General features: G+C 44.6%; 1 protein-coding gene across 3 annotated transcripts in view; it reads left to right on the forward strand.

Moving 5' to 3' along the window:
* The first annotated feature begins 1,631 nt into the window (after positions 1-1,631).
* Positions 1,632-13,178, forward strand: part of MBOAT1 (membrane bound O-acyltransferase domain containing 1) — a 55,284-nt gene continuing 43,737 nt past the window's right edge. For all 3 annotated transcript variants that reach the window (XR_004779132.2, XM_035549663.2, XM_035549664.2), the window contains exon 1: positions 1,632-1,841. Coding sequence is in view for 2 of the 3 variants with exons in the window: in XM_035549663.2 (XP_035405556.1) it covers positions 1,752-1,841 (90 nt within the window). In the remaining variant the exon portion in view is untranslated. The remainder of the gene's footprint in view (positions 1,842-13,178) is intronic.

Consider the following 13,178-nt stretch of genomic DNA (forward strand, 5'->3'; position numbering starts at 1 on the left):
AGCACCCACAGTTGTCCCCGTTAGCGACAAGAGACCTAACCAACCTTCTGGGCTGACTGGTCACGGCTATTTCACATCTGGTGGTCCTGCCAGCAGAGAGGGGGTGACGGACAGTGACATACAATTCCCATGTGCAAATTAGTTTATAACAAATATATGGCAGTGGTGCAAAGATACTTCAGCTGGACCCATTCAAGCTTCTTTGGGTGTAGGAGAGCTTTCTAGTCTAAGCACAGTGTATCATAAATGTGTCTTTGCTGAGACAGGAGCGTGCTCTCACTTGGACTTAGCTGGAACTGCCGCCTTTCTTATTCTGGTGCTTTCGCTTCTGGCTTTCTCTACCTATCCATTTCTCCTTCCAGCTGCTTCTGTCTCCGCTCCACACCCCCCGAGGTGGCCGAGTACTGCCCGTGAGAGGCAGGCACACACTCCTCAGTTCCTGCGCTTGGAGCCCTGCAGTATCCCGCTCTGCTCCTCTAGGGGCAGGCAGACAGGGAACCTGCTCACACGGAGGAACTGAAGAATGCTTTAGGCCTTCAGAGAAGCTATACACTGATCTCCCAGTTCTCCACATACATGATGTGCGTATTTTTCCCCAGAACTCTCTCAGCTGGTCACTGCTGAGTAGTCTCACAAGGCCAGAGAAAGGCACTTCCTTGCTTCCAGGACAACTACCATACCTAAACTTGAAGTCATTGCCCCAGAGTAGTGTGTGTAATAAATCACTTTTATTCTGTTCCCAAAATCAGGTTAACGATTTTAGCCAAAGTTCAACAAGCGATCCCTTTGTGGCAGACACGGCCCATGGAAAGTTCCATCCAGACGTTTTCAGGCTGGCAAATTTTACGCTGGAAAGAGGGACTTCTACTGCAAAATGTTAGGCAGTCTTACACATGGCTACCCAGTCCTTCCAAATGGCTCTCTTGTCCTGCTTTGAGCATGTGTGTGCAGGTATGTACATATGTATGTTTATATGCATGTGCACAAACTGGCACCACTTGAGCAATAGGGAATGTCACTCCTGTAAAACTTCCCTACAGAATGGTTTTTGCCTGGATTTTCCAGCCCAGCACTCACTTGCACAGTACAAGCAGGGCACTTTTAGTAGGGCTTGCCGACAATTATTTGGAGAAAACGATGGCCTCTGAAAGAGCCTGGTGCTGAGCCTGCAAACGACTCTTGGGGCACTTCAGGCCCTAAACACGTCAGCAGCACAGCTGAACAGAAAGCTCTCCCTGCGACACAATATTGCATTGTCAGTGGAAGGTGCACCAACACTCCTGCAGATAGGCGATTGGGGCAGAAAAAAAGGGCACCTTTATAACCATATCTCACTCGCAAGCTAATCGCACCAGTTAAAACCCCCACTCCTTTCTCATTTTTCCCCTATCGGGAAAAAAGTCACTGCATCTGGGTTTCCAAAAACGCTGGGCGCTCGGTAATCCTCCCTTACAACCTCCGGCGGCACCGGCGTGGGGCAAGGGACGCCCGGCTGGGGATGCTCGGCTGGCAGAGCCAGGATGCAGGGGAGCTGAGCCCAGGGCACGGGCACGGGCACGAGCACGGACACGGGCACGAGCACGAGCACGGCCGGGAGCCCCTCCCCGGCCCGTTGTCCCCGCCCTGCCGTGCGCCCCCCCGCGGCCCGGCGGCAGCGCTGGGCGTTGGGTGCCGGCTGCTGGGCGTTGGGTGCTGGGTCCTGGGTGCTGGGTGCCGGGTGCGGAGCGGAGGTGTCCCGGCGGGGATGCAGCATGGCCGAGGTGCCCGCAGCCCCGCACCGCACCACCGGCTCCACGCTGCTGCACCCGCTGAGCGCGCTGCTGGGCATCCCGCTGGACCAGGTGAGCTGCAGCCCCCCGGGGGGACCGGGTCGGGAGCCGGGATGAGCCGAGTTGGGCTCGGCTGGACTGGGCTAAATTCAGGGCTGTGCAGCCCCCCGGGGCGAGCTGGAGGCGCTGGTGGCTCGCTTTGCCGGCTGCCTGGGTGGGAAGCCGTTGTTTTTCCGGCAGCGCCCTGACAGAAGCCCCTGGTGCTGAGGATGCTGCAGGTCGCAGCAGCGGAGGATTTGTAGCGCCTCCGGTTGCTCAGCCTGCACGGTTCCGGGCCGTGCCGTGGCGGGTGGCGCACCGGGGAGAGAGCACGGGCACGGGCACAGCTCCTCCAGCACCCTGCCAGCGCAATGCGAAGCGCCCGTCCGGAGAAACGTGGAAAGCAGCCTCCCAGCAGAGCGAGCTGCACAAAGCCCTTCCCGGCGTAATGCACTCCGGGCAGCGGCGTTGCCTGGTTGCTTACAGCCTCCCGGTTACGCTGACCTCCAGCAGAAAATGCTGATTTCTCCACACCCTGCACACACACACACACACGCACACCTCCTTTTGTTGTTTCAAGCCTGCATGCACCTGCTGCCTTTTTCCTGCATTCTTCCAGCGACGAGGAAGTTCGCTCTGGAAGTTTGTGCTGGCCAGGACAAGTCTCCACCAAGCTGCGAGGAGACAGAGCTGTGCTCCGAGAAACCCAGGCAGCAGGAACAGCTTGCTAGAAGTCAGCAGAAGATTGGGACTTACTTGCTTTCTCTTCTGTTCAGAGCGGCCGGTGCTACATGCCATTTTTTGCTACTATTTGTTTTTAAAGTTGGGCAAGAAATACAGCATTTCATAGATTAAAGCCCCAAACACGCTAATTTTTCATTTTATTTTTTTAATAGCAGTTTTTGCTGTGAAAAAGAGATCTGTGGCTCAACACTAAAATTTTTAAGTGATAAAGGCTTATAATTATCTATCAGCTAATACTGATGTTCAGGAGAAGGGGCAGGAAAGGTGATCACCTCCCGTTCGAGGTGCTGTGCGCCATGACTGGTGAGTAGGAAAAGGGGGAAGGGGCCCTGAGCAGTGTGCATTTGCTGCTCCAGCTTGTTTGCAGCAGCGTGGAGCACACACAGATTGGGCTGGCTGGGTCACCGAGCCGTGCCACTGGATGGCCTGCAGCTTTTCCTTCGAAGCTTTCAGCACCCTGGTAGGAAGATGATGCTGGCGGTGGGAAAACCCTCCCCACGCTTCTCCCGGCCGGAGGATGCACTGCTGCATCTGGTTGTGCACCCTGCCTGTCCCAGGCCCCCGGGACTGTTTGAGCCAGTTGCTGATGGCAGGCAGTGGGTGCGTGCCTGCTGGGTTTTCTTGTCCCTGCTCCCCCGAAAACGGGAGAGCACGGTGCGAGGTGTGCAGGCGGAGGGAGCATGGAGTTGTGGGAAAGCTGGACGTGGCCGCCTCGACACAGAGGGCTTGTCACTTCTGCACAGGCCTCTTCCCGTGAGGTCTGTGCTCTGAGAGAGGTTCCAGCCTAAGAGAAAAATCAGAAAAAGTGTTGAGCTGAAGGTCAGGCAAATGAAAGTAGTGATTGTTAGCCTTTCATTGCCGAGGTCAGAAAAGCTACAGCCGTGGTAGGTGGAAAATGTTTTGTCATCAAGTAAGCAGCCAGTGTGTCACTAACCATAGGAAGCAGGGGTGAACCTGAGAACATCATTTTTCACATTGTTTTTTTAATTTATTTTACCAACTGTGACATAGGTTTAAAAGCCAGAGGGTGTAATTCCTAGCTGCACGATGTACCTGGCAGACTGTTCATGTTTTATTTACTAGATAGTGTATCGCATGAGAACATAGCAATGTTTTCTGCTTTAGATGCTAAAATAGCCCCAAAGTCGCAGAGTGTATTTACATGGTTCTTTAATGGATGATTTATCTTTGAATTTAACATTGAAATATCATTTTTTTTAAGGAAGAGCTATATTCGGTAACAAGATTAATGAGCTTGAAAGAGGATGAAAAGACTCGTTGTGTTCAATTCATCCTCATATCCCAGGAAAGCAGACTTTGAAGTTTAGCTGACTTGTGTTCTAAAAATATCTGGCTAGGTCAATGACACACCTCTGGCAGCATTTGGAAAAAGAGGGGGGGTGTTTTGATTGTTTGTTTTTCTTGTCACACATGCTACAAATCACTAATTCTGGAGCACCATCCCCTCCAGTAGGCTTATACGGTAACGTTTGGCAAAATATATATTTTTTCTTTTTTTTGGTCATATGTACCCTAAATCACTGACTTTTAGGACATCTTCCTCTAGCACAAATCAGTGAGATGTGGTAACTTTAGGATTAAACTTTTAATAGTGTAATTTCTGTAAGCAAAATGCATTTGTATATAAATACGGCGAAGAAATAAGTACACAATCTAGAGGTATATTAAAAGTATGTTTAATGGCATCATTTATCCGTACGGCATTTCTACCATGCCTTCTTCAGCTCTGGGCATCTCTAGAAGTAGGATGGTCAGGTTCGAGGGGTTAAAACATTTGATTGAAAGAAGTTTCACTTGGCAGGGTCATTTTGCAGTACAGCTCCCTTGGTGCCCTGGGTTGCTTTGGAAGCAGCTGCCCAGGTGCCATACAGCAGCTGCCCCACAACAAACCGTGTTGTTTAGCAGGCCTGACCCTGACCTGCCTCTGACAGTACCACGTTTGTTGACTTTCAAGGACATGCGTCGTGTTCAAGGAGCATCCCTCAAAAAACGGTGTATGAGCCTCTTCTCGTGTTTATATTGGACGGTTTTTAACTGGAGGGTTTTCATTGATGAGCCCTGCCGCATTGCCCCCGAGGGGAAAAATATGTATTTAAACCTAACACGGGATGCTTTGGCTGCTAGCTGTGCACCTTATCTTTTAATCCTTTCACTGCAGCTGACCTGCATATTCATGTTTTGGCAACAGTTTGAATCAACCACCAACTCTGTGAGGGACTGAAGGGCATGCATCTGAGCCCTGTAGTAGCTGAAGTATTAGAGAAGAGTTCCTGCCCTCCCTTCAGTTCAAATAGCTCAAAGCATGCTCGTGAACTGTGGTGGTGTTGTTGTTGTTGATAAATTTGCGCTGTTTTTTTTCTTTATCAAACATCAACACAAATTCTGATCTCAAAATTGGGGGGTTGTTAAATGTAACAGTTTTTCAACTTACTGTTTTGCTCTCACTCCAGTGTTGCTTCCCCATTTCCTGGTTTTAGCTCGTCAGAAGACTTATTAGTCCTCAGCTGATTTGCATAAATTTTCTAATTTATTTTTTGGGGTCAAAAAAGAGAAATAAAGATTTAGCTGTCTAGGAACTCGACAGACTTAGGCAGGAACCTGATGGTTTCTTTACCTGTCTTCAACATAAGCATTAGAAGATATAGTGCTGATGGGGAAAAAAAAAACAATTTGTTACAGATCGAGGCAAGATAACTGAAGATAGAAGTTCACTGAAAAGAAAAGTGGAGTTAATGCCTAATTTTTATCTGAAAAAAGCTACTTGAAGGTGACAGCAGTAACCGGTCAGGTTTGGTATGAACTCGGCTTTATTTTAATTCCCTAATGCCAGTCACTCTGCAATTGAAAATTCAATGTTTTCGTTTTGAATTGCGGCAGCGCTGTCAGATTTACTGCCTCCCTGCCTGACATGCCCTCAGCTGGAAAAAATAAAGCTGTGCAACCCTCAGTTATTTGAGAAACAGTAAGGAAAAATGGAATATGAAATCAACGTATTAATACATATTTACAAAGAGATGTTATGCTGCCAAAAGCAGCTTTAATTTTTATATTTTTTTGGCTTTTTGGTACCCAGATTCTGAAAAACTGTAGCCTGTAAAGGAAATCATTAGCTTTTTATTATAATGGCCTGAAGGACACAGCAATCTGTTAAAGAATGGGGCCACTGTGTTGCTGACCCTGTTTTGGGTCCCCGGCAGGGCACAGTTCGTAGTGCTCGTGGTTCTGCACAGCTTTTCTGTGCACGTAGAGCAAAGCCATTCTTCTGCTTGTGCAGGGTCTGGGATGCTGTATGTTACTGAGACAGCCCTGAGGTGGAGGCATAGCTCTTCCCAAGGATTAAGGCTGTCTCCAAAGTGTTTCTTTTTGTTCAGGTCAGTTATTATTAACAATTGCAACGATACACATTTTCCTCTGCCTTGGAAACATGCATTGCCTTTTTCAACATGTTCTCCCTCAGTTTGGCATCAGAGTCTTTGACCTCATGGCTGATGTCTTGGTACTATGCGTGTAAATATTTCCACATCCCTCCATTCCTTGAAAAAAAAGTCTGTCCTAGTAAGTTTTTCATTTGGCAAGGGACAAGAGTGCAATGGGAATCAGTCGCTTGCAATTTTCCCCCTTTTAAGCACTTTCCTTCTCATTTGTGTTAAACAGGACCTGGAAAAATAAGCATTAGAGTGCTGCATAAAGTTTCCTGTAACCTTCCCCGTGCATTAATCACACTGGGAATGATTTAGCAGTGCCCTGCAGCTATTCTGAGATAGTTTAAAGTAGTGATGAAGCTTGGGCACCAGCATTGGGGTCTAGGCACTGAGCACAGAGCTGGCTCTGTGCTTTCAGGGGAGCCCCTGATACTTAGGATTTATTGCATGTTGGCTGGCCTGGCATGGTGTTTAGTGCCCTGGATGCTCCTTGGCTGCTGTTACAGGTGAGAACGGACAGCTCTTGAGGCTTGCCAAGCTGCAAATGGTGCTGGTACTCCTTGGGCAGGGGAGGCTGCGGCACCAGGCTTGGCATTGGTGCAGAGGTGAATTTGACCTCCTGTACTTGTCTAAAACCAAATAAAGGGTCTGAGGTCAGTAGGCTTAGTTTCTCTCAGAGTAAAAAAAATCCCATATGTCACCTAGTAGTTGCGGGTGTCCTTGAGGGTACGAAACTTAGAGTCTTCTGGATCCTCAGGTAGTCTAGTGAGAGTATCTGCAGAGGGCTTCCAGAAAGTCAGGCTTGCTCTTAGAGTTACAGTCTGGTGCACAGATTTCCGCCATCCTCCACTAATAGTGGGAGCATTTATGTTAATGTGCAGTTAATATAACAATTTGGGAATGAATCTTCTGACTGTCCCCACTTGGCACACTGAGTAACCTGAGCGTGGGGTCCTCGGCATTACCTGCTTTGCTCTCCAGATCTGCTCTTTCTGGGCCACGCTACTTGCTAACGTAGGCACAGCTAACACCTCTGACATGAATTTGGTGGTTTCTTCAGAGTACAGCACTGGTCAGGCTCGTTTGGTTACTTTGATAAGGTGGAATCCAGCCCGTTCTGTATCGGGTTCAGCTTGGTCACCCTGTCGCAGCTCTGCAGGCAGGGAGAACTGCACTTGGAGAGAAAGGGCTGAGGCAAAACCCTTTGGCTCGTCCCTCCCCAGAGCAAGATGGGATTTGATCATTCTCCCTTCTTACGGCCTCGATTGGAAAAGTTCATTTTCACCAGTTCTTTTTTTTTTTTTTTTCTTTCCTGACTTAAAGTGTTTTAAACAGGTTTGCAGAACTATAGGTGAGTACAAAGCAAAAAGAAAAACACAAACCATAGTTTCAGCTGTATTTTTTTTTAAACTTCCTTTGCCTGCTTACAGTATATTGCATCCTAAATGGAGTTGGGTGGGAAACAATTTTTAGTGTTTCACACTTGTCTCGTGATAAGAAATTTTCAGGTAAAAAAACTATAATCTTAATATGAGTACACAAAACTTCTAAGTGTATTTCTGAACCAGATAAATTTATTTTGAAACATTTAAAAATTCCTGAATAGTTTGTTCCCATCATTCCTCTATTAACAAAATATCCAAAAGAAAAATAATTTTTAAAGCCAAACTCAAACCGTTAACTATTAACCAGACAGCTTTACCAGCTTGAAGCATTCTGTCATCTGTATTTTCTGAACAGCAGGAATAATGCTCCCAACAACCAGAAGGAAAGGTAGTCGATCCGCTGATAGCAGTACTGCCTGGTCCTAGACAAAACAAATACTAAATGTTAGAACAATTCTTCCTCCATGGTTTCTAGTACATAACCTCATAACCTGCCTCTTTCTGGATTTTTTTTTTTTTTAGATGGTATCTGGGGACTCTAAACACTTGCTGGGTGTTTCTGGGTGATGGGGTTGCTGGATGACAGGGATTTTGCCTATGGCTGCTGTGTGTGAACGAACTGTACACCACAGTGAGTCAGATGCCTCCTGGAAGCATTTGAGCTACCTATCTAGATGACTTGTCCAAAGGGCAGATACACTTGAGTGCATGTATCTGACTAATAAATCCTAGACAAAAATCTGGCAATCCTGTGGACTCGCAACTTCAAAATTTGTGGTTCAGTATCAGATTAAATTCCGCAGCCTTCCAGTTCAGCAAGTGAGTCAGGCTGGAGACCTCTGGGAGGGAAAAAAGGGAAAGGAAATGAGTCCAAAGGACTGATCCTTTAGATCAGTCTTTTGGATCACATGCAGAACAATGAATAAATAAATAAATACCTATCTCAAGCCAAGAAAGCATCTTCAGCTGCTGGCTTTCATGCACAGGGTGACTGCTTGCTCCTTTGACAGGCCTTGGTCTTGTGACAACAGTTCTAGGTCAGCTTGAGCAATTTCTTCATCTGTGTGGTTTCTTGTTCAAGTGGCTTTCAGCACTGCTGTGCAGATAGGGCAGGAATGGGGAAGGCAGGATGACAAGGCAAAAAAACAAGGCATTTGAGGACCCCCCACTCCCAACATTTCTCAGATAACTTCAATGCTTGTTTTCATGCTCATACATACCAGTTTTATTTTGAACTTTTTTTTCCAAGTACTGTTGAGATGAAGAGATTTAATTATTAACTCTTACACCCAGCTTAAATGGCATTATCAACTAGTGAAAGTAGGTTTTTTTCTTCCTGTTATCAGAGTATGGGAGTGTTAAAGAATGGTATGGTGTTGACTTTGTTTATCTCATGAGTGCAGGGAGAAGGTAGTTTCAATCACTGGCTCTTTAGCTTTGCAGCGTTTTCACCAACAAATTCCAGCTGATCAATGATTTATCTGGTTGCAGGACAGACATTTTTAGAATTACTTCGCTCACTCACAAATACTGCAGTTTCTTAGTTTAAGTTACCTTGCATTTATACCTCTTCTGCTGCAGTGTTCCTGGGAAAGTTTTTCAAAGTATGCTGTTTCGAAGACAAGGAAAAACCAGTGCAGACAAATGATTCGAATACGGTGACTGGGAAGTTAAAGGACTTGTTCTTTGAATTGCATCGTTTTTGATGGCATGGTGTTTTACATCCACAGTGAGTTATAGGCACTGCTAGCACCCACAGCTGTTTGTACCTTTGTGTGTGTGTTTGTGTTCATGCATATTCTCTTGAGGCAAGAATTTGTGGTCTCTGGTTGCCACAGCAACAATAACACTACACTCTTGTAGTGTTTTTTTTCTGGTCTGTTTTATACCACTAAGTTGAAAGCGTAGGCATAATACTGTGGTACGTTGAGGGATATGATAGAGTCCTATGAGAGTGATCTTATTTGTTTTTCATTCAGAGAATGTAACTTTAACGTAGTGTTACCTGTACTGCTGCTTCTCTGCTAGGGTACTACTCCCTGATTGCAAACCTGCAATTGCAGAGAAGAAAATGGACTCAGCAGTTGGGAAAAAGAAAGTTTTAGAGAGGGTCTGCTCGTGCTAAACAGCAAATAAAATTGGAACAAAGAGAGGTCCAGAGTAGAAGGAGAATGGTGACATATACATGTTTTTGTCTGGTTGCAGTTGCAGCAGTCAGTTGAAGGATAACTATGGGTATTCTTTGCCATGAAACCAGAATGAAAACATGAACAAGGTAAAAGAGAAAAAATTACAAGCTAGACTTCTTTTCTTAAACGTGCAAAAACGAAGTGGGCTCTTTGCTTTAGAAAACTGACTTTTAAGGGGGATCATGGTAAAAGTATATGTGAGCGGTATAAAGGAAGTATAGGGCTTCTTCCCTTCAGTCTCCCAGTGCTTGTCCACATGAAGAGGAAGATGGGATAATGCTGAAGGCTGCAGATTCAACAGTGATTCAAATGATTTTTCATACAGTCTAGAACTGGGCTGTGAAACTCATTTCAACAGGATGCTGCTAAGGCCAAGAACTTGCCCAAAGCCAGTGAGGACTTGGATGTTTATAGAAGAAACACGAGTATCCAGAGTGAAATACTTAACAGCTTAAAAGGGAAAGCTTTTGGAAGTACATATTATTTTGCTGGCTCCTTTCAGGGCTTGTCCCCTCTGCAGTAACCAGCTTCTGGCAGCTCTGCCTCTGGTGTTGCTGATGCTTTTGGGATCCCGAGCCACTGCTGGCAGCCCGGAGCACGGCTGCTCTCATTACAGGCGAGTGGCTCTGGCAGTCATCTTCCCCTCCCAGGGCTCGACTCGACACTGAGTTTATCTCTTGAGTTTCTTCATGCTGTTAAAACAGGGAGCAGATCTCTGTAGGGAAGGTAGTTGACACTCAGGAAGGTTCACCTGCCCATTGCCCTGTGTTCAGGGAGCCCAGCCTACAGCTATCTTGTCATCTTATATATTAAGTCACTGTCCACTTACATGCTTTGCAATGTTTTCTCCTCTTGTGTATCCCTTCACATGTCTCTTCTGATTTTAATAGGTTATTTTATCCGCGTGGTGAGCATTTCCTGTCTGCTCAGTTCATGCCGCAGATCTCTTACACTGTATTTGGGAGTTTTGTGATCTGCACACTCATTCTCTCTGATGTGGTGCAACAGGTGTCTGGTGTAGTCTTCCTTCATCCTTTGATAGGGTTCTGACATGCTGATCTTTAGTCTGTCATCTAACAGTTAATCAACCATACATTTTACGTGTGCCATTACCTGAATTGCCTAGCTATCTCAGTTGGACTCCCTGATTTTCTGGCTTGGATAGAGTTGAGTCAGGCTTTAAATTAGATGAATTTCAGGGCTCAAATAATTATTGGGAGGAAATTGATTCCATTTCTGCCTCCTCTTTTTTCTTTTTCTTTGACGCTTCAGTATTTGAGCACAACTGCTAATAAGGGCAATGTACCAGGCAGGTTTGGAAGACCCTAAATGGCAGGTGTGACTCTGCTTCCCACGTCTGGGATCAGCTATTTGCAATCTCCTTGGCTATTTCTGCGTGCTGGCTGGGGGAGCCAATGGCCTCGTTTATTTGCTGGCAGGTGCAACTACTAACTGTGTCCTTGAGAGGTGTCAAGCAGTCAGTGGGGACCCCTGTCCCTGGTCATCCCCCTCCGAGACCCCTTTCCCTTGTCTGGTACAAAGTATGTACTACCTGTTGCTCAGGTGCCTTCCAGCATCAGGGAAAGTGATACAGCAGTGGGAAAAATTTTGTCTGTATTTTAAGACAGCTTAAGTTTGCTTAAATAAATAAATAATTAAAACCTGAAATACTTTCTCAAAGTGCTTCTGAAGTATCTAGATGTTACTAGTAAAAATGCTGTAATAGAAAGAGGTTAAAATAAAGTTTGCAAGCTAGCTGTGCAGGTCATGCACTGTACTAGTTCTTTCAAAGCATTTTTTTTTAGGCTTTATGTGTAAAGGGCTTGTTTGAAGGGGAATTTATAATTATTTATGCAACTTAAATGATTGTTGAATTTCTTTCCCCCACCTATTTTCATGTTCGTAGTGTAGATCGAGAAGAGCTGATTTGGAGTTTTTGGACATTTGTTGCTGTGCTTTTTGTTTTTTCTTTTTTTTTTTTCCCTCTTTTTTGACATTATGTTGCTTGTCACTGCATAGTAGGAGCCTCACTTTAATAATATTAAAATATAAGGGCATTCTTTTCTTTCTTCCAAAGTGCTAAAGGGAAAAAAAATGAGACATACTCCTGTTGCCTAATGGTTGGTCTCCTTTGCAGGGGAAACCAAGTTAGATTTCTGCTATTGCTGACTCATAAGCATGGCAAAAGTACTTCTGGGGAAAAGTGTTAATACTGTGACTAACTAATGCAAAAGTGGGTGTGTTTTCTTTTCTCCTTCCTGATATAGCAGTTATCTTTGGAAAATTTCAGTGTTAGAGCCCAAAGGTCTGCTGAATGATATACAAATAGAAGTATGGACCTCTGGGGGGGGGGGGGGTATATAAAAAAGGTGGCATGTTTATAATGAGGCAAGGAAATAAAATATTTTTTTTTCTTAAATGTAGTATATTGTAAGTGAAGCCTAATCTGTAGCAAAATCCAAGTTTCTCTTCTTTTTTTTTTTTTTAACTGTTTACATTTCTTATTGAGCAATTGACACTTGCTCATGCTGTGTTTTTTTTCCTGTAGTTTTTGTTTTGTTTTGTTTTGGTTGCTAAGTTTGAAAACTAGGAAACTTTTTTTTTTTTTTTTTTTGTGGGAGAGAGGGAGAAGCCCCTGGAATTCATTCAGGGCGCAAGTTTTCAGCAAAGTACTAATGATTTCCAGATATTTTAGTTTAGTGACAGTGAGATGTTCGACTTGCAGGAAGTCCTGAGTGGTTGTCACTTTTAAGTTACTTTTTTTCAGTTAGTGTCTGAAGTTAGGCACCTAAAATTAGACATGTTCCAAACTCCAGCTTCCAGAGATATTTGCTGTAGATGTAAGGTGCTTGTAACACAGGCATAACTCAACAGCTGGCTACATTCTTTTCTTCTTGCATGGTTCAAGATCCAAAACAAATGAGTGTAATGCTGGAGTATACTGCAAATTCTGAGAAGAGAAAAAAAAAAAAAGGGAAAGGAAGAACAGCCACAACAGGATATTGTAGCTGTACACGTTTTATTGGTGGCTTCTCTTCCTGCCAAGGTTCTGAAGGGATAAAAAAATAAGTCTGCAGCCCACATAAATGAAGGTTAGATAAACACATTTTATGTTAAATACCACAGAGCAATAATTTTACCTTTTAAACTGTAGAATAATAGAGAAGAGTAGTATTTTATGACTGAAACCTCATGGTTGTGAAAACAAATATCAGCTGTTGGCAGTTTACTGAGGCTTGCTGATTCCACACAGTCACCAGTATAGCAAAGGAATAGGAGAAATATGATTGTCCCTTTGAATAATAATAATAAAGAAAACATGCAGTCTTCTGGAAAAAGGCTAAAAAAGTGAAGAAAAAGGTTATCTGGAAAAATGTATTTGCCAGTAGAAGCAAAGTATGGGGTGGCAACGGGAGACTCTGCATGCAACTCCAGAAAATAAAAGTTTTCATGGTTTATGGAAACAAAGAAAGCGAGTTACTAGTTGTTATGTTTGCAAAGATAATTGCCTAAATGTAAATTGAAAATGTGATTTCCCGATCAAATAAATGGTTATGACTAGAGGTTACTACAAAAAAGGTGGCTCTGCATATACACCCTCCCCTGGTG

This window comes from Cygnus atratus, chromosome 2 (assembly GCF_013377495.2).
Source record: "Cygnus atratus isolate AKBS03 ecotype Queensland, Australia chromosome 2, CAtr_DNAZoo_HiC_assembly, whole genome shotgun sequence".
Lineage (NCBI taxonomy): Eukaryota > Metazoa > Chordata > Aves > Anseriformes > Anatidae > Cygnus > Cygnus atratus.